At 47.1% G+C, this 21,018-nt stretch overlaps 1 protein-coding gene across 2 annotated transcripts in view; it reads right to left on the bottom strand.

Moving 5' to 3' along the window:
- Nucleotides 1–9,242: 9,242 nt before the first annotated feature.
- Cpped1 (calcineurin-like phosphoesterase domain containing 1) overlaps nt 9,243–21,018 on the bottom strand; it is a 192,439-nt gene continuing 180,663 nt past the window's right edge. For both annotated transcript variants that reach the window (XM_063268855.1, NM_001013963.1), the window contains exon 4: nt 9,243–10,547. In XM_063268855.1, coding sequence (XP_063124925.1) covers nt 10,321–10,547 — 227 coding nt within the window. In that variant the 3' untranslated portion in view covers nt 9,243–10,320. The remainder of the gene's footprint in view (nt 10,548–21,018) is intronic.

The raw sequence follows: 21,018 nt of genomic DNA, 5'->3' as shown, positions 1-21,018 counted from the left end.
ACTCTATGGGTTGAAGGAAAGCCCCTGCACGGGCTCCTGGATACCGGAGCTGATACAACTGTAATAGCTAAAGCTTTCTGGCCAAAGGCCTGGCCGCTAGAGATATCTTACTCCACCTTACAAGGAATGGGGACAGCTACAGCTCCTCTAAAAAGTAGCAAGATTCTTAAATGGAGAGACGAGGAAGGACATGAGGGATGGTTTCAGCCTTTTGTTTTAGAGCAAATACCTACCAATTTGTGGGGACGAGATGTGCTCAATGATATGGGGGCTGTGCTGACAACTCAGCCTGTACGAAATGTGATGAGGAAACAAGGCAAATCTTGTAGTGTAAGCGATAAAACAGGCTTGGGAAATCTATCCTAAGGGCCACTGTTAATAAGCCTCCGAATGTTAAACCTCTGTCCATCACCTGGAAGTCTAATGATCCGGTGTGGATTCCACAGTGGCCCCATCCAAGGAAAAATTGGAGGCAGCTCGTCAATTAGCACAGGAGCAATTAGAAGCTGGTCATATTGTTCCTTCTACTTCCCCTTGGAATACACCTATTTTTGTGATTAAGAAAAGGTCTGGGAAGTGGAGATTATTACAAGATTTAAGGGAAATCAATAAAATTATGATACCTATAGGACCTACTCAGCCTGGTCTCCCAGTCCTGTAGCTATACCTAAAAATTGGCATATGATAGTTATTGATTTAAAGGATTGTTTCTTTACTATTCCCCTACATCCTAAAGACTGAGAGATTTGCCTTTAGCATTCCTTCCATAAATTTTCAAGAGCCTTCTCATCGCTATCACTGGGTCGTGTTACCTCAGGGAATGGCCAACAGTCCTACCATGTGTCAGGTGTATGTAGCCTCTGCCTTAAAGCCTTTAAGGCAAAAATATCCACAGATTTATATCGTCCATTTTATGGACGATATCTTGGTAGCGGCTCCAGATGAAAAGGAGTTGTTGACAGCATATGCTGACTTACAAGAAAATTTGGCTGCTGCAGGACTAGTGATTGCCCCTGAAAAGGTCCAAAAAGACTTTCCATATCAATACTTAGGACATGAATTGTTACAAAAAGGAATTCGCCCACAAAAACTTAAAAGTAGGTTGGATACACTAAGGACTTTAAATGACTTTCAAAAATTATTAGGGGATGTAAATTGGCTCCGACCGACGTTAAAATTAACCACAGGACAGTTGAAGCCATTGTTTGATATTTTAAAAGGCGATTCCTCTCCAAATTCACCTAGACAATTAACACCCGAAACTCGTGAATGTTTAAATTTAGTACAACGGGCTTTGGAAGAGGCTCACCTTAATTATATTGATTATTCTAGACCTCTTTTATTTCTGATTTTTGTATCTGCCTATTCCCCTATGGGACTTTTTTGGCAAGATGGACCTTTAACGTGGGTTTATTTACAAGTGTCACCTGCGAAGATAGTGGTGGCTTATCCTCAGGCCGTTGCTCAATTACTGTTCAAGGCTCAAAGAATTAGCTTACAGACTTTTGGTAAAGAACCAGATCTTATTATTACTCCCTATACCAAAGAACAGCTACAACATTTAGCCCAGGGACTTACGGATTGGGCTATTTTAATGTGCACAATTGTTAGTCAATTTGATAACCATTATCCTGATAGTAAGATTTGTCAATTTTTCAAAATGCATCCGGTAATTTTTCCACGAATCATTGTTAGTTCTCCTTTACAAAAGGCTCATTTAGTATTTACTGATGGTTCCTCCAATGGTAGTGCTGTGGTAGTGTCTGGAGGGAAGGTAGAGGTTATAAAAATTCTTAATTGTTCTGCACAGCTAGCTGAATTGAAAGCCTTACAATTAGCTTTGGTTATGTTTCCTGATGAACCTTGCAACATATACACTGATAGTGTATATGTGTCTCACATTGTTTCACCCCTTGAGACCGCTGCCTTTGTTGCTCCTGTTTCATCCATTTGTGCCTGCTTATTACAAGTACAGGCCTTGCTGTGGCAGCGTCGGGAACCTATTTTTGTGGGCCACATAAGAGGTCATTCCATGTTACCTGGCCCCTTGGCACAAGGCAATGAATTGGCTGATTCTTATACTCGATCTTCATGTTGCTATGTGTTAATGAATGGTACTGCCTATGATAAAGCTTTACAAATGCACAGAAAATTTCATCTTAATGCTAGCTCTTTGAGGTTTCACAATGGAATAACTAAAGAACAAGCAGCTCAAATAGTCAGTCAATGTCCCCAGTGTGCCCCATTTATTTCCTCTCCCAATTTGGGAGTTAACCCAAGAGGGTTACAACCTAATGATATTTGGCAAATGGATGTTACCCATATTTCTTCCTTTGGGAAGCTACGGTTTGTCCATGTGTCTATTGATACCTATTCTGGCCTGCTCTTTGCCTCTGCTCATAGTGGAGAGAAAATTAAAGATGTTAAAAGTCACTGCTTACAGGCTTTTGCCTTTATGGGAGTCCCACGACAATTAAAAACTGATAATGGTCCAGCATATACTAGTGGGCCTTTTAGAAAATTTTGTGAGGATTATGATATTGTACATAAGACTGGCATTCCTTATAATCCTCAAGGACAAGCTATAGTAGAAAGAGCTCACTTGACACTTAAGAATTATCTTGAAAAAACTAAAACAGGGGACTAGAATTCCCCACCTGTTAAACTTGCCTTTATTACCTATATTTTAAATTTTTTGTTAGTAGATAAGAATAACTGTTCAGCAGCAGATAGACATTGGAAAGGAAAAAGATATAAGGAAGGTATGGTCCAATGGAAAGATTTGGCCTCAGGAGTATGGAAGGGACCTGACCCTGTCTTAGTTAGGGTTAGGGGTTCTGCTTGTGTTTTTCCTAGAGATGCTGAAGCACCCATTTGGATTCTTGAACATTGTGTTCGTCCTGTCTCCACGGAATCCGGTACCGATGGAGACCGTGATCCTGATACCAGTGGGAATAAGGAGCACACTCCAGTCAGCAGTGATGTCCACCAATAGGACGCCAGAAAAAGCAGCTGCCCTGCCTGCTGACCACTGCGTGTGTCCCGTCCCACCTCGGCCTGCGCTTCGACCCTTTGTGCACTGCTGCAGCCATTGTGTCTGCAGTGTCTGGAGTTACCCTCCCCCAATCTATTGTTAGGCAAGCAGAGTGGGTGAACTTTCTGGAGTAGTTGCTAACAATTGGGAATTCTAAATTTTATTACAGGAGCGGCTTGACTAGGGCCCTTGGTGGTATGGCCATAACAGCTGAGGAGAACCAGATAAGGTGCCCACTATTTATTGGGAGAGGCTCAATTTCCACAATCTCTTATATTAATGCCATCTGGCCCCTGCTCTTTTGCCCCTGGGCTCAAGTAAGAGGAATGACAAGATGATCCAATGTAGCTATCCTCAGGGACGGGCAACTTCCTCTGACCCTTGACCAATCTAAGACAGGAACCTTGGGGGCGACAAGGTGATCCTATGACAGATAAGGCTGGGGTTTGAGAGGTCGATCCTAAGACAGAGGTGGCTACACCCCGTTTAAGTGTATGGGCTGGTCAAATGCTCCTCTGCCCAGTTTCTCCCCCAATAACACACACGTATAGCCCAGAACGGTGTGTTACAGCATAAGTTCATTCCTAGCCATTGGGGTACAGTCCTAACTGCAAGAGTGGCTCACCATGGCCGAGCTGGGCACTCTGTGAGGCATGTCTGATCTCTTTCAGACCACTACCTCTACCTAATGGTCTTTTATATATAAATAACGGGGGAGATGTAGTGCCATATTGGATTTGGGCCTGGCTGCTTTACAACTGCATGGCCACAGTTAAGAAGTCATGGAATTGTTGGACAGAGGCCTCTCCCATGTATTTACAGCACAGGAAGAAAAGACCAAGTAGTAAACACCCGATATCTCCACTGCATGACCTCTGCTGAGCCCGGCTGATGCATGTGGAACTGACACACCTGGACCACACCTGGGTGGTGGTCAATTTACTTCTGCCTTTTACTTCCTCAGCCTTTATCCTTGAGATTTAGGCTGGTCCTCTCGGATTTCTCCCTAATTAATTCAGATCTCGAAGTCGGTCTTTTGTTACTGAAGTCAGGAGCCAGGTAGTCACGAGCCAGGGTTTCCCACTGTGCTTCCCAGATATTACCTGGGGAACTTGGGTATATAAGTGGTGAATAAAGCTACAGGAGTCTCTCTCTCTTCCTCTCCTGGCTTGACACGAATAACCTGTGTGTGTGTGCTTCTTTCATCCCGTAGGCTTTCGCCCGATTCTCGGTACCAGGTCGGTGCTGGCGTCGACACATACACACACATATATGTATACACACAGATATACACACATATATACATACACACATACATATAATACACAAATATACACACATATATACATATACATACATACACATACATATATACACACATACATACACACATACACACATGCATACACACATACATATATACACACATACACATACATACATGTATACATATACATACACACATACATACATGCATACACATACATACATGCATACACATACATACACACATACACATATACATACACCTACATATACACATACATATATACACACATACACATACATATATGCATACATATACATACACACATACATATATACACACACCTACATACACACATACATATATACACACACCTACATACACACATACATATATACACACACCTACATACACACATACATATATACACACATATACACACATACACACATATACATACATACATATATAATACATACTTACATGTATTATTCTCAACTATTCACCTAGCTTCCTATCTCCCCTTGTATACATGCATGACTGTAGCCTCGTGAGAACATCTGTCCTCTCATATCCAATGCAGCACTATTGTCTAGGTTTTAAGTTCTTTTAATCTGTCCATGTTTCAAATCTCAGCAGTTGCTTTAGGGCATTTCTGGAGGGGGCTGCTCTGTGGACACTTAGTCCACGATTCTCCAGGTGGCACCAGTTACTCTCCTCCCTGCTGAGGTGCAGTGTGACCTTTCGTCTCTCATCCTGTTGGTCCAGCAGCTGCAGAGCCCTCTGCGGAGCTGCGGGTCTCAGGAGGCTCCGTTGGGCGGCACTTGCTCTCTAGATCTCGCTCCTCTGCAGTTTGCTGCCTACGGTTGCCCGGCTGGGCCAGCACTTCTCTGGCTCTGCCCCATATTCATTCAGGAAACCAGGCTCAGAAGGGCTGGGTCCTGAGACACCCGCATCACTCCCTTTGACATTCACTGTGCTCTGGGGCCATGGGTAAAGATGGGACTACTAGTTATTTTCTGACTTCTGATGACATCTAGCTTAGATGACAATTCAGAAAGAATTAGGGTGAGCATCCCTGTTCTGGATATATGAAATCCAAAATGTTGTAACGTAAGAAAGGGCTACATTTGGAATTTGAGATTAGGGATGTGCAACCATGTAGAGATGCTGATATTAAAACAACAAACAAAACCCAAGAGCTTGGTGTGGTGGCACATGCCTAAAATCCAAGCATCGGGAGTTCAGAGTTATCTCTGGCTATATAGCTGAGTCCCAGGCTAACCTGGGATACTCGAGGCCCCCTCTCAACAAAAACAGAACAAATGAAACATAAAAGCTGAGCTCTGGAGCAGCTACTTTAGTTAAGGGCTATTCCACAGCAGCACAGGGCTGAGGAATGGGGCTCCTGCCTTATTTTCCTGTGGGCACCAAGAGTTCATACCGGCTGCCTGCGATCGCTGCTGCTGTAAGCTTTGCTCTCTCCCTTTATTCTGTGAGCAGCCAGGCTCTGCTACATCTGCAGGCACAGTGCTGGGCACTGGGAACAGATGGCAAAGAAGAGGAATGTCCTGGTGTCCTGTGGCTTGCATCCCTGTGGAGGTGACTTTAATGATCTTTGATTGTCAATCAAGCAAATTTCTAAATTTGCTAAACAGCAAAATCAGACCAAACAAAAAAATAAGGAGACTTGGCTGTGTGGTGCAGGAGAACTTCTCTGAGGAGTGAGTGCTGAACTGAGAAAAAAAATGACAACAGGTACCTGTCACAGCAGAGCCGGTGTGAAGGGCTTGACAGACAGACACGGGGTGCAGTGAGTGGGGTTCGAGAGGCAGACATGGGGTGCAGCAACATGGGGCTGACGTCTCAGTAAGGACTTTATTCTAAGGCACCATCAATGAGGGAGGGAGATGACTGTTAAGAATGCTTGATGGAATAATGCAAGGTCACATCATTATTTGATCAGATTTGTGCTTATGGAAGAGGGAAGACTCATGCAGTAAGTACTGTGACATCACTAAGTTTTCAAATAAGGAAACAGAAACTGACGGAAGGAGAGAGACTCCAGCTGAAAAACTGCTGGGATTATTAAAAAAATGCACATATATGCACATACACGCATGTGCTTGTGCACACACACAGCCCTCTCTGATGACAAAAGACAGCATTTATGGATATGGGAATATATAATATGTACACTCACCAACCACATGCTCTCTTTCACCTGTGCAGCCAAGTTGCTATGGTTATGAGAGGAGAGCATCCCCTCTGTGTCTGTTACAGAAATCAACAGAACCTGCTGCTTGTGACAGTACCACGGCCGCAGAGCTGCTGCTTAGGGGTAAGAACAAAGGCTTCGGGCACACGCCAATCATGCGTCTGCCGCCTCTTCGTCCACGACTTTGCTCTACACGTAAGAGCTTTATCATGTGTGTAGCACCTACAGTTGCAGGGCCAATGTTCTAGGCATTGGCTTGGGCAAACAGTCTTTTGCCTCCCTGGCAATGGGCAAAGAGACACCATGTTGGTGGTGGTGTTTTCTATCAGGCAGGGGCAGGGCAGTACTGTGAGTTATGTGGTGCTTGGAGGGGAGAGTGAGAAGTGGAGCAACTTGAGCATTACAAAGAGATGGAACTGAGAAGGAAGGATGGGGACGGGGAGCCTGTTCTGAGTGGCCAGCCTGGGGCCATGATGAGGTCCCAGCCATTGCTGCCGCTGAGGGCTACATCTGGGTCTGTTGCAACATAGCTCATATCTAATGTCCATGGCTCATATTACCAATAGAGGACATGGGGGTGTTCCTTGTTGGGGCAGCCATGAGGCACCATGTGCATGTCCAGGGGATGTGCACAACCCCATCCCTCACTGGATGTGGACCTCTGGAGACCTGGCCCCATCCCTCACCTGTGGCAGCACTCGGGAGAGCAGGTACTGTGCCAGCACTCGGGAGAGTAGGTCCTGTGCCTTGCCCAGGCAGCATGGTGGAGCACAGTGGAGCTGGCCCTGGTGACAGGGGTGTGGGTGAGGCAGCCCCAAGGGTATGAGTGTGGGAGGCTGACCCTGCCACTTGTCTGCTGTGGGATGGCAAAGGCACGGAGGTAATGTTCCAGCCCCTGCCCAGCACCTCATCACCTCTGGCAGGGGGGAAAGCTCCCCACAGGGTCATGAGCTTGGGAGAGCTGGCTCTGCCCCTCACCAGCTGCAGCACTCGGGAGAAAGGGGCCTGCACCTTGCCTGGGAGCACAGTGGAGCTGGCTATGAAGGTGTGGGTGCTGGTGATACAGCTCCAAGGGCATGAGAATAAGAGCTGACCCTGCCTCCTGTCAATGGCGGCATTGGGCGGCCTAGCCCGAGCAGTGCTGGAGAGCTCGCTCTGGTGGGGTAGGTGAGGGAAATCCAGTGGGCTCAGCTGTCACCCACACCCAGATCCTGGGCTTTGATTTGGCCCACCTCAAAGTCTGCATTATCTGTGAACCACGGAGGGTCAGTCCTGCCGATCCAAAACTGCAGGATCTCATGGCACAGGACAACAAAAGGATAACCATTGTGAGGATTCAATATTGATGGTTTCATAGAAAGCAGACCTCGAACCAGACCAATGAGATATGTGGATAGAGGGGTTTGTCGTGGGACACACTACAGTTTCCAGGACAAGAGGTTTTCTAGGCTTTGTCTTCTTGTTGTGTGTTTTTGGGGGGACACTGCAAGAATGAGGGGATGGAGAGATGAGTGGGTCCCGAGTATATGAACCTCACACAAAGAATAAAAAGAAAAAAACAAAGCGACAAGCTAGTCTTTTGCTTTGTAGTTCTCTATGGCAGTAGGTTAATGCAGAAAGTTGTTTAAGACACACTGTCTGTTAGCTATAGTTTGCTACCCCCACCAATCTATATCCTCCCAACTTTAGGATCCATGATAAACTCAGAAAAAATTCAGTAAGACCATCATCATCCAGCCCACTCTCCTTTGCAAACCCCCTCCCTTGGGCCTGGAAAATCCCAGTTGAGACCACTTTAAATAACTTTTCCTCTTTGATTTTCCAGTTAAAATGACTAATGGGAAGGGGAAGAGAACTGACATTCTGCATTTGAGAGTCTATTAGTCTGGTACTCGAGGAGAAACTCAAGGCTAGGAACTTCATGCAGTGGTGGTAGCTCTTCAAGGCTTCTTGGCAGAAGACACTGTGATGGTCACAGATCACACTGTAAAACAGGAAGTTAGAGAGCAACTGGAGCCCGAGAATGACCTAAGAGCTTTCTGTGGGACCTTGTCATTCATGATTTCATGAAGAGGAGCAAACTCCCATATCTGGAATCATCTTTGGATGAGCCATATCCCAGTCAGAACCACAGCAACAGCCAAGAACAGCACCTTCCCTGAGGGCCGGCACTGTCTGAGGACACAGCTGCCTGCACCTCTGTCCTTCCATGTCCACGGATGGGCCCGGCACACCCAAAGAACATTCAGAAACAGCATGGGCATGTGGGGAGGCCTTATTGGTTTTTCTTTTAATGAGCTCCTCTTTCTTTTTCTCTCTTTTTCAGGCAGGTCCCAGGAGAGGACAGAATAGTGACTTGCTATCTAAGTTACACGGATTACACAGTTTTGCTCCCCACAGCAGCAAGCCCCACGTGGATACTGCTGTTCCATTGAGCAGCCTTTGCACATGATCAGGCTTCTGGGCCAGCTCTGTAACGCCTGTGTTCTGAGGACAGGCTCTTCGTTTCCCCCACTCCGTCCCGTATCCTTGTCCCCATTCTGAGGCTGCATTTTTCATGTGACTTAGACAAAGGGTATGCCTTCAGCCCACTGTGACCAATCTTTCTCCTGTCATGGGGTCAAGCCCACATGTTTTGGGACCAGGGACCTCTCCTGACCTCTTACACTGTGATGTAAAAAGCGAAAACAAAAAAGGAACACGGCCAAGCACTGCAAGATCACTCTGGTTTGAAAATTTTAATTTTCTTGTGCTTCCTAACAATGAGCTCTGGTGTCACCAGTCTGTATAATAATTAACTTCTTGTATCTTTTGTTCCTTATGAATTTACATATCCAATTATCTTTTTATTTAATTTCTCATGGTTTTGCTACATTGACTGAAAGTTTTCTAATTTAGTGGGCTTCGTGGTTCATTTATAACCACTGAGTTTTTAAAGTTGGTTTCAGATTTCCCAGTCTGCAGGACACTGTAAGACTTCCTTGGCAGGATGTGGCGGCCCTGGTTACTTGTGCACCAGGACCGCTGGTACACAGAGGAAAATCCAGAGGTTGTTCTTGGGAGAAGTCCAGCTTCCCCTCCAGGCTATCGGTCTGACAACGCCTGCAGCAGGAGACCATGTGCATGGGAGCGCGGGCTGTGTAGGGTCTTCATGCTGCGGCCTCCTGTGATCTTCTGGAACAACACAGTCTGCATGTCTGAAGATGGTGTTTGTCATCAGAAAGGCAAACACACCCCGGTGTGGCCCCCTGCACTGTGTTCACAACATCAGCAGTGAGGGGAGTCCTGAAACTCCAGCCAGTGATGGCTATGATGCTACTCGTTATGACGATGAATCTCTGAGGCCCTGGGATGGGGCCCTGAGGGGGGCCTTACTATTTGGTCTGTCAGGAAGGAGGGGGGAACCTCTGTTTTCCTAGCATTCTGGGGGTCATGACCACAGTTTAACAAAAGCAGACGCAGTTTGTCTGAGGAATTACTAAGGCTCACTCTTGGGTACGGAGTGGGGATTGAGGGCAGTAGGTGGTTATTGATTGTAAGCTGTCAGAAGCAGTGATTCAAGGGCAGAGTTAAAAGCTGCACGATGAGAAGAATTTATCCAAACATCACTTGGGAAGTCTCACACCACAATTAGAAAACACCCTCAGCCATCTTGTCTGGATTTTAAAGGAGAGACAGTCCTCTTCTGAAAGTAATTAAGGATAGGACCCAGCAGTTTGATTTATATAAAAGCATATCCGTTCACAAAGGCGCCTTTCTGCTCAGACGTTTCTATAGCTGAGCGGACCCTGCGGGCACCCGTCACTCCTTCAGCAGTTCTCTCAGGTCGTCATCCAGTCCCCTCTTGCTCAGTTCATCTAAACTGTAGTAACGGTGGACAATTTTCTCTGCAGTGACGACCACCACCCGGAGCCCATGGGTGTCTTTGCCTAGCTGGCACCCGATGGCAGATGAAACCACCATGTCAAGATTCTGGTAGGTTCCCCCAGCATTCCTGTGGTAGTGGCCGGAGAACACGGCTCGGATACCTGCAGGCAAAGGAAGAAGACATTACAGGATTTGCATATCACCCGTGGGCTTCATAGTTTGATTCTGTGGATGACGTTCACATTAGTGCTGACTGACTGAGACCTTCATAGCATCTCATTAACAGTGGGTTCACAAAGGTCCTCCGCGTGTAACAGTCACAGGGCTAGGTGCGAGCTCAGTAGTGGAGCGTGTAAGTCACTAGCATGTGGGGGCCTAAGTATAATTCTCAGTGTATACACGCACATGAGCATGTGTACCTAGGAGTTCTTCAGCATACTTCTGAGCCTGAGTATCACATCAGACTCTAGAAAGAACAATAGGTGTGGGCTCATACCCAGGAACCACACAGTTGAGCCCAGGTTTTACAACGGATATCTAGACAGCCATTAGGGACTGTGTGTGTGTGTGTGTGTGTGTGTGTGTGTGTGTGTGTGTGTGTAACACAAAACCAACAGACATGGAGCATGAAGCAAGAACGGAAACAGAAGGTCCTGGTGTCTCACACTGAACCAGAGAAAAGAAACATCTGACAGCTCATGAAGAAATCTTATGGGAAGTAACGCAGACCAGACTCCTCAGTCAGGAGTGAGTTCACTCCAGGTGTGATTACTTAACAGAAAAGGTCTGACAAGTATTTAAAGCAAATGCCTTTTGTGTATCAGAGTCTGTAAGTAAGACTTTGACAGAAAACAGGCAAAAATTGAATAGTGAGAAGCATTGAACACTCAGAAATGGAATTATTAAGATGCACACCAGAAGTCACACTAAAAACCTTCAATCAAGCAAATGGGATGAATGGAAAATTGAAGAAAAGAACTGAGGAGATGTATCAGAATTCACACCAGCTACAAAGGCATGAGCCCGCTCTCCACAGAGCCCCAAGAAGTAGAGTGGAATCTGGGAGATCGGTAACAGGAACTGGAAAGAGAGGAAGGAGAAAACAGTGCAGAGAAGAATGTGAACATGGCGGGGAGTTTTCTGGAAGGGTCAGGACACAGAGGAAGGAATGCCCAGGACAAGGCACTGACAAAACGTGCACACTGAGACACAGCGCGGTCAACCTGTGGCACCGGAGAGAGGAAGGGGACTAAAAAGCCCTTAGAGAGCCATCCTGGGGACCATTACAATAGATCAGCTCACACAAAGGAACCAGAGTCTTAGAAATCCTGAGAGCAAGGAGCCAGGAACCTCGAGTTCTGTGCCTGGCCCGCCTGATGCTGGAGGGCAAAATAAAAAGGCATGTCTACAGAAGTGTGGGGGAAATAATCCGATTTTACCATTTCTAAACCTTTACTTACAGATTGTCAAGAGAAGCAGTTTAGCAAAGGAGGAAGTGAAAACTGAGAAAGAGAAACATGGATGACCGAGTCCCGGTAAACCACTGTGGTAGCCCCTAATTGTTTGTTAAGCTGGTGCGCACGTCTGTCTATCTGTCTATCATCTATCTATCTATCTATCTATCTATCTATCTATCTATCTATCTATCTATCTATCTATCTATCTATCTATCTATCTATCTATCTATCTATCTATCTATCTATCTTCACTTTACATCCCGACTGATGACTCCCTCCCGGTCACCTCACAATCCCTCCTCCCATTCCCCTCCACTTCTCCTCTGAGAGGGTAGAGTCCCCTCCTGGGTATCCTGCCACCCTGGCACATCTGGTTTCTCTGGAGCTAGGTGGCTCACACCTTTGATCCCAGCACTCAGGAGGCAGAGGCAGGCAGACTGAGTTTGAGTCCAGCCTGGTCTGCAGAGTTGATTTCCAGGACAGCTAGGGCTACACAGAGAAACCCTGTTTCAAAAAAACAAAACCAAAAAAGAAAACAAAACGAAACGGAAACTAAGGAATGCCACATGTGGTTGTACATCAGTGAGAACAAGAGCAGAGAGCAACAGTGTTCACATGTCTGTCAAGACGTGAGAAGTCAGTAGTGCAGGTGTCAAACACTTCCTCAGCCATGTCAGACATGAGCTACCGCAACCCAGAAACCTCACGACAGACAAAGGCTCAAGAGAAATGAAACCCCAAGTCTGTGCTGGTGGCATTTACAGCAGCCTACTAGCATGTAGGCGTGACCTAAACATCTGTCCATATAACAGAACAGCGTTCAGCCAGAGACAAACAAAGCGTGAGCCTACTACGGCGTTAATGAACCTAGACACCTCACGGCAGGTGAGTTACACACAGAGGGGAGTGGGCACTGAATGAGCTCAGTGCCGGGATTATCAGTGAAACGTGCAAACGGCCAGCTCTGCGACAGTGGTGATGCTGATACCCTTTTGAAAATACTTGAACTCCGGGATTTTACTTTGAAAGGGCTATTTTTATAATGTGGATTACAATTCTCTCTCTCTCTCTCTCTCTCTCTCTCTCTCTCTCTCTCTCTCACACACACACACACACACACACGCACACACGCACACACAACTTATGAGTCAGAGAGGAAGCTGGGATTCTTCAGAGGTCCCCAGGGAAGGGACCACTGTGTATTTGTGTAAGTGTGTGTGTGTGTGTGTGTGTGTGTGTGTGTGTGTGTGTGTGTGTGGTGTGCAGATACAGTGCAATGCTGCCTACAATATTCATTTATAGATGACAAGTAAATTGTAAACAGATGCCTTCTCTTACACGTGAACAAACAGCTCATAATCCCCAGGGGATGCCTGGAACTAGCTGTAATGTACTGTCGGCAGAACAGCATGCTTCCCTGTGTACTGACCCCATGAAACTACAATTTCTTGTGTATACTGACCCCATGCATGAACACTATCCTTCCCAGTGTATACTGACCCCGCGAACACTATACTTTCCTGTATATACTGACCCCTCGAACACTATACTTTCCTGTGTGTACTGACCCCATGAACACTATGTTTCCTTGGTGTATACTGAACCCATGAACACTATATTTTCTCTGTGTATACTGAACCCATGAACACTATGTTTTCTCTGTGTATACTGACCCTATGAACACCATGTTTTCTCTGTGTATACTGACCACATGAACACTATCCTTCCCAGTGTATACTGACCCTGCAAACACTATACTTTCCTGTGTGTACTGACCCCATGAACACTATGTCTTCTCTGTGTATACTGACCCCATGAACACTATCCTGACTCTTTATAGCTAATTTACCATTGTGAACAGCACTATTTTTGGGGGCAAGGGTGACTGGTAATTTTGAGAATGGCGTGCAGGAGCAGTAGGTAGCTACAAAGACTCATTTTTGCTGCTGTTTCAAGTCACGTTCCTCAGCATTCGCAGAGACAGGAGCAGGAGTCCTGCATAGTCACGGGGCCCACAGGACTTTCAGAGTATAATTTACTGGGCCTCAGTTATTTGCGACATGTTTGTGCTCCCTTGTGGCTCCCAACACTCTTAGGGTTCACATTTGCTATTAGTGACATAATGACCAAATGAAAATTCTTAGAGTAACAAAGATATCTAAAGGGGACTAGAAATAATTGTCAGTGAGAAACAGGGAACCAACCTTTTGGGGTCCCAAGTAGGAGATCAAGCACTGGCACTTACAAAGGAAGGATCTGGAAGGAGGGGCAAGACTCAACCACTCCTCCTAGACTCTGGTGATGCTCCCAGAAGCTCTGGGGTCTCCTGGCTGGCAGGGTGAGCACTGAAGCAGGAAGGATGAGACACTGAGTGGACAATGAAGGAGTGTCTGTGGTTCAGGATAGATCTGTAGGAAGCCTATCGAGGTTGGGAGATTGGAGATTCTGGGTCTCTCTCTGACCCTAGGCCAAGCCTGGGCATTTTGAAGCTGAACTTGCTGTCTTGCATGGTCCCATTAAGGAGGTGGGTGGATGTGAGAAAGGCATATGGAGAAGTCCCTTTTGTTCTTTATCCTGGTGCTTCCTCCCAGTGGTCCCAGGTCCTCACATCATTTCCTTGGTCCAAGTGAGAAAGGAGAGGCCCAAACAGGTTAAGAAACCAACACAGAGCCAGATGTTAGATTTGCAGATTCAGGTTCAGATTTACCTGGGGCCTTGGGCACACTGCTGACCTTTGTCGCAGATTCCCTACCTAAGATGAATGCTGGCATCAGCCCTGTGGGCAGGACACTGGAGAGAGGCAGGACTGTGTTAACAAGTTCACTGCTTAGCCTGTCCTCTCCGGAGCAGGCCCAGCTGCTCTTGCAGGCATCTGAGCTCTGCAGTGTGCAAGCTGAGTCCAAGTGTGGATCCACCATCTTCTTGCTTATAGGCTGAGGAGCCTCAGCTGAAGTTTTGTTGCCTTGGCTCTTGAATAGCTTCTGATAGAGAAGCATTGATCTATATTCCAGAGTAGACAGGAATATACTGAGGTGTCATGACTTCCCTGACGTGCGATTGATGGTAGTGAGGTTTCTGGGATTGAGGCAGAACTCCATTGTTCTTCAGTAATCTGTGCTGACACGCTCCCGTGGTTCCTTAACTGAGAATCATGGCTAGGCTGATTCTGAGTTATGAACTACTCTCTTGAAATTACTGCCAGAGAAAGGATTCCTGGCGAAAGGCCGCCCTGCATTTGTGAGGACCTCATGTGTGGCTGCTGCCATATATTTATTTCTTCTTGGTATTAAGTCTTCAAGAGACAAAAAAGTTTTTTTTTTAAGCTGCCTTGACTCAAGTTCATTTGGAATCAGAGGATTGGGAGTACAATCTCCTTATAATTTAATATAATTTATATTTTAATACGGGGAAGGCCATAACTTACAGAAGTGAGATGTGGCCAGCATAGTTCCAGTCTGTGGGGTGCATGCCCTGAAACTGAGTTGCTGCTGACCTCAGTCTGAAAATGTGCTGAGCTCTAACTGGACAGCTTTCATTTTTTTCCATGTCTAGTGTGTATTTACAAAAATGCTACGCCTCTTTATACTGCTAGCAGTAGCAGAGAGAACTGCACAAATCACCAGGCATTCATGATTTATTCTCCTCAATGGTGAGGAAAAATGTAACTCACAAGTGGGAGAGAGAGCAAGGGAGATGTGTGTGTGTGTGTGTGTGTGTGTGTGTGTGCGTGTGCGTGTGTGTGTATGTGTGTATGTGTGGTGTAACGCTACAGAAAACAGGTAAACATGCATAATCCCTCATGGAGTGAGGTTTCTGCAGGGAGCAGCCTGGATGCCAGTGTAGATAGTCATGACTGGTGACCCACTCTGGGCTCTTACAGTGAGGGCTCTGTGGGTTTCCAGTCAGGAAGTATACACATCATTCTCAACTTCCCGGTGGGCAAGGTGGGGATGGGATGGGGTGGTTAACTACAGCCTCTCAGGGAAGGCGGTGTCTTTAGTAAGTCAGAGGCAGGTCCAAGTGCCAGTTCCCCTTGTGAAGCCACAGGCTGGTAATGCACAACAGGGAGGTGCTGATCTGAGATGGTCTTCCCAACCATTGCTCAAGGCTCACACAGGACCAGGTAGCAGTGGAGGGATCTACTCCTGGACAGTGCAGGGAGGGACACCGGCGGGGAGGGGCTCTGTGTACCTGCATCTCCTGAGTGTGGCACTGTGTACACATACCATCTTATACACCATTACTGCTGGGCAGGGAAGAGACTACCCACACACAATGGGAGAAGGGCAACAGCTCAGGTGGCCTGTTCGGGGCACACAACTTAGACATTGATCTGGTTTAGGCTGGCTTAGGGTATGCTCACAATGTGAGTGATCTCAGAGCTGTAATCCCCGAGAGGCTTCCTAGAGACTGGATTTGACCAGAACAAACCTACACTTGTAGTTTTCTGATCCTCTCGGAACTGGCATATGAAGGAAGTTACTATTGATGCCTCGGATGTAGAGCTTATGACCTGCCAGACACCCTCCCAGGCATGTAACTGCTTTAGATACACTCCCACTCTGTAGAGAGGAGGGTAAGGGCGGGCCAGAGAAGGTGGAAATGCCTTAGGCAGAATGCTAACCCACACCCGCCTTCTTGCCAGAAATAAGGAAGAGGCACAGCCACACCCAGCCTTTCTTTGGTTTGGGGCCTCCCCTCCAGAACACTCTCCACCTGTTGTTCATTTGAGCGGGGTCCCAGGGCCATTCCACAGGGCTTCCGAGGACTGTGTCTAACTTCCCTGACCTACAGTGGGATGTCAGCGTGTGTGGACCCCGGGACCACTCAGTTCATGGTGTGGTGTGAAGGCAGAGAGAGGAAGGGTGTGAACCCAAGGGCATGGCTATGAGCAGTAACCGTGACTGGGAGGAGGGCAACTGTGCAGTACAGAAAGTCACACTGTTTAAAAAAATATCTGAAGGTCAGCCAAGCACTCGTGATTCTGCAAAACCCGCAAGTCTCTGGGCTTCTCAAGATGAATGGAGATGATCAACGTGATAGCTTACGAAAACGTGGGTAGTGCTCATTCTCAGAGGACACCAGGATACGAGGCTCGTGGAGAACATGTCTGCAGTGAGCGGGGAGCTCCTGTACAAGGGTGCTCCTCCACTGCCCGCTCCTCACATCTCCAGGCTGCTCAGCAAGTGGGAGCCCCCAGTCTGACCCACATCACCCCTGAAGGGCTCCAGCAGGCTGGGCACGGCAAACAGGGCACCGGCAGGGTTTGCCCTCTCCTCTTCCCTCTCACTTGCTAAACCAGGAGGTGACATAAAGCTCACCCCAAGATCTGTTCCCTTCTTTGGCCATGGACTCATTCCTGAAACTAAACACCAATGTTCTGCCATCAGGATTCATTTTTTGGCTACACTGGCTAACCTGTCCAGTCGGGTCTTACCAACTCACCCTACTGTAGCCTTCTCCCTTTCTCCTTAAAAACTACCTGGGGCTGCTGTCTGTCTTTGCCTGATCCAGAGGGGCCCCTCCCCATACCTGCTTGCCCCACTGTGGTAATAAATGTCCTTTGTGTGGAGACTCTGGTGTCTAGGTATGTCACGGGCCCTCCAACCCCATGAATGGATCTATTGGTTGTCATAGAAATACAGAAATGTACCCAGAATCAGCCTCAAAATTTTAACGAAGCATAAAACTGGCTGGGCTTGGTGGTGTTCGCCTGTAATCCCAGAAGACAGGTCTCTGTGAGACCAGTCTGTTCAGCATGACAAGTGCCAGGCCAGCGAGGGCTACACAGTAGAAATGATTGCTACAATTTGGACTAAATCTCTGTTTTGGGAAAGAGCCACACTGCCTGTCTGCAGTGCCGTGGGCGCGGCCACGTCGTGTCTTCACACTTCCTGCGTGTCTGGTTTTGCTGCAGTCCTCAGGCAGGGGTCTTAGACACCATGCTACCCTCTGGCCTCTTCGTGGCACTGGAGATGAAGTTGTCCTCACAGTTTTCCTTAACAACTGTGTGCTAAGAGTATGTGAGGACACAATTGATTTCTGCCTATCAGTAGCCTTACTAAAAATCTTGCTAGTAACTGTTCTGTAGATTCCTGGGATTTGCCAAATTATAAACACAGCTGCCCGCCAATAGGTGTGCTTTAATTCTGCTCTTTAAACCTCCCCCTTTCTCGACTTTTCTAAGGGTAAAGGTGTCCAGTAACTTTTACCGAGGCACGTGGTTAAGAAATGAAACAGCCTGCTTTAGTGGGGATTTAGTGTTTTCATTTTTTTTTTCAGACTTGACACAATTCAAAGATTCAAATCATTCTTCAGAAAAAAGTTCAACTAAACTTCCCACCAAAGCCATGAATGTGTCAACAGAGATTTCTCCAGTGGCAATCTCACAAGGAAGGGGTATGAAGGATAACACATAGTAGGTCCCTATCACCCAGACACCCAGGTGCTGCTGCCCTACTGCCAGTCAATCATGCTGACAACTGATGTCTGCTCATCAGACACTCATCAGAGCCCCGACACTCACTATGGGGGACACTGTGATGGATATCCAGTAGCCGTCAGACAGGCTGATTTCTGCTGGTGGGAGGTGGGCTGCTCAGAATGCCAAGCTGCTTCTTTCACAGGAGGTCCCCTTTCCTTGAGGGCCCGAAGCAGGCGCAGCCATTCAAGCAGCATGCTAAATGAACTGCTCAGAGCAGACAGAGCCCCTGCTGAGATTTCTAGAGCTGGGGTGAGATAGGAAGAAAGGCTGGGGTAACTGCCAGAAGGTTTCAAGGTTTCTGTACTGGGGAAAGACAGTGCAGAGCAGACTGTGGCTGCATACACTTTGCATAAACTGAACTGCTTGATGGTCAGCGAGAATCTCAGAAAACAGCAATCAATAACAGGAACTGGAGACCTACCCAGGTACTGTGAAAAAGCTTCAGGACATGTTATTTAGAATTCCTTAACATTGTTCTTTCTCTGCCAAGAGTCTTAACAGGTACTGTTGCACATAGGTTGAGCATCCCCCTGCCTTACAAGGACACCGCTGGGTCAGGTGCTGCAGACCTTACCTTTCTTGGCTTTGGTGTAGTCCCAGGCTTCATTCCCCTGTCCTCAAGATCCAGCTCATCCTTGTCCCACAGTTTCCTGCTAGGGACCACACCTGACAGTTACTGGGGGACACACACAGCATACAGCAGGAAGTGACGAGCCTGAAGGCTCCATGGCCACCCAGCTTCTCGCCAGCTTGGTCCAAGTTAAATACATCACACCTGCTCTGACTTCCGCTTGGTCTCGACGAGCAGTTTTTACTGCCTACAAAAGCAAACCGTGCCTCAAGACGATGGGTAAAGTGTGGCTTGTGTGCACACGTGAGCATACAGGCATGCACGCACACACATGAATGCACACACACACACACACACACACACACACACACACACACACACACATCTCTATGAGTGAATAATGGAGTGACTGAGAAGAAGCAGTTAACAAACAGAAGGCAGTGGATTCCTATGGGTGTCATCCCACTCCCCCTCAAATAGATCTGCAATACATATAAGTGTCATACACATACGAAATAACTCTCAAAAACAATCACAGTGGTAAAGCAATGGGGGGCATATTCAGGTCAAACCCTGGTAAAGGGTAAAGGTGTTCCTTTCTAACCACATTCTAACAACATTAATGTAAACCTAAGAGTATTTCTGCATAGAAAGCTGAAAAGAACAGCAGAAGGCCACTAAAAACGAGAGCAAATACTGGAAAAATAGAGACCGTCAAGGCAAAACCAGCATTAACAACAAAAGGAGGAGGCAGGGAGTCAGTTCTCCAGCTGCCTTCCTAACTCAGGAGTTCTTTCCAGACTATGCACACATCATGGACGATATACAAATGCATGCAGATTTCACAAAGTAGGACATGCTATGACGGCATGTGTGACATGGTGTGTTACATTCAGCAACACAGTTTCCACGTGCTCCATGTATAAACACACAGCTGTGAGTCAGGGCTAACCTCTAAAATACCGGAAACTGTATTTTTGATATATAAAAACTAGGGAGTTGAGATGATCTTTTTGTATTTTAATAAAAACTGTCCTCATGGGAGGTGGGTGGCTTAGGTGTCTTTCAGTCTCCCTGGGACTGCTCAGACACAGGGACCTAGGCAGTTGGTGCGGACTCTCAGGGATCCCAGGGTCCTTAGGTGCCGGGGTGAGGGAGGTGTCAGGGAGGAACTCCTAGCTTCGTTCACTGGTCGTCGTTAGCATGAGACTCTCTTGGTTTCTGGAGGTGCCCGCCACCCATCTGCCCCACATCTGATTGGTTGAGGGCATAGCAGAGGAGTGAAGGCGGATGTCCTTCAGAGGGTGGAAGGCTGATTCTATGGTGGGCGGGCACCCTGTGTACCCAAATGCTTATGCTGTCCCATCAGATAACTACTTGGATGTTGGGCTGTAACTAACTGGCCTCTCTAGAACCCATAGCCTCCTCTTGGTGGCTTCCCCTCCCCTATTCCTTCACCCTTCTCTCTTCACTTGTTGGCTCTCCTCTGGGTAGGAAGAGATAACTCAGTTGTTCCAAGGACCCTCACCCAAGGCCACTCACTCTATATATCCTACAGGGATTCCTTCTCTTTCTTCCAAGGATTTCCCACCATTTTTTTCACCTAAAACTTAGCTATAAAAATTATACTTACTTTGCCTCATCTAAATTATTAATGAAGTTACATTTTAATGGCCACTAGCCGAGGTTCATGCTTCCGGGTGGCAGAGAAGGCAGTGAAGAGGAGAGGAGACTGGTGTATGTACAGCTTGCCTAGGGCACAGTAGGCTCTTCTGTAGAAGATTCCAGCCCAGAGTGGACGAAAGATTTTCAGGTTAGTGAATCACAGTGAGTCCTGGGGTGGGTATGAGGGGTCAGTGTTTCTGTTTGTAGCATGGTATGTCCCACGCCAGGCTGCAGCACACACACTTTGTGATGCAGAACAGTCTTCTCTATCCTCCTCGGCCTGTGAGCTGTCAGCTCCAAGGTGAAGGGTGGGAAATAATCACTCTCCAGAGCCCAGAGGTGCTTGGCAGCTGCCATGAGTCTGCTGCCCACAAAGTGTGGTTGGCACCCAGCACCACTCCCTAGCCTGGACTTCAACCTGCAGGCTTCCTGCCACAAGTCCTCTTCTCCACAGC

The sequence above is a fragment of the Rattus norvegicus genome, chromosome 10 (assembly GCF_036323735.1).
Source record: "Rattus norvegicus strain BN/NHsdMcwi chromosome 10, GRCr8, whole genome shotgun sequence".
In the NCBI taxonomy this organism is placed as follows: Eukaryota; Metazoa; Chordata; class Mammalia; order Rodentia; family Muridae; genus Rattus; species Rattus norvegicus.
Note: the sequence above shows the minus strand (reverse complement) of the source record. Positions and strands in the feature narration are given on the sequence as shown.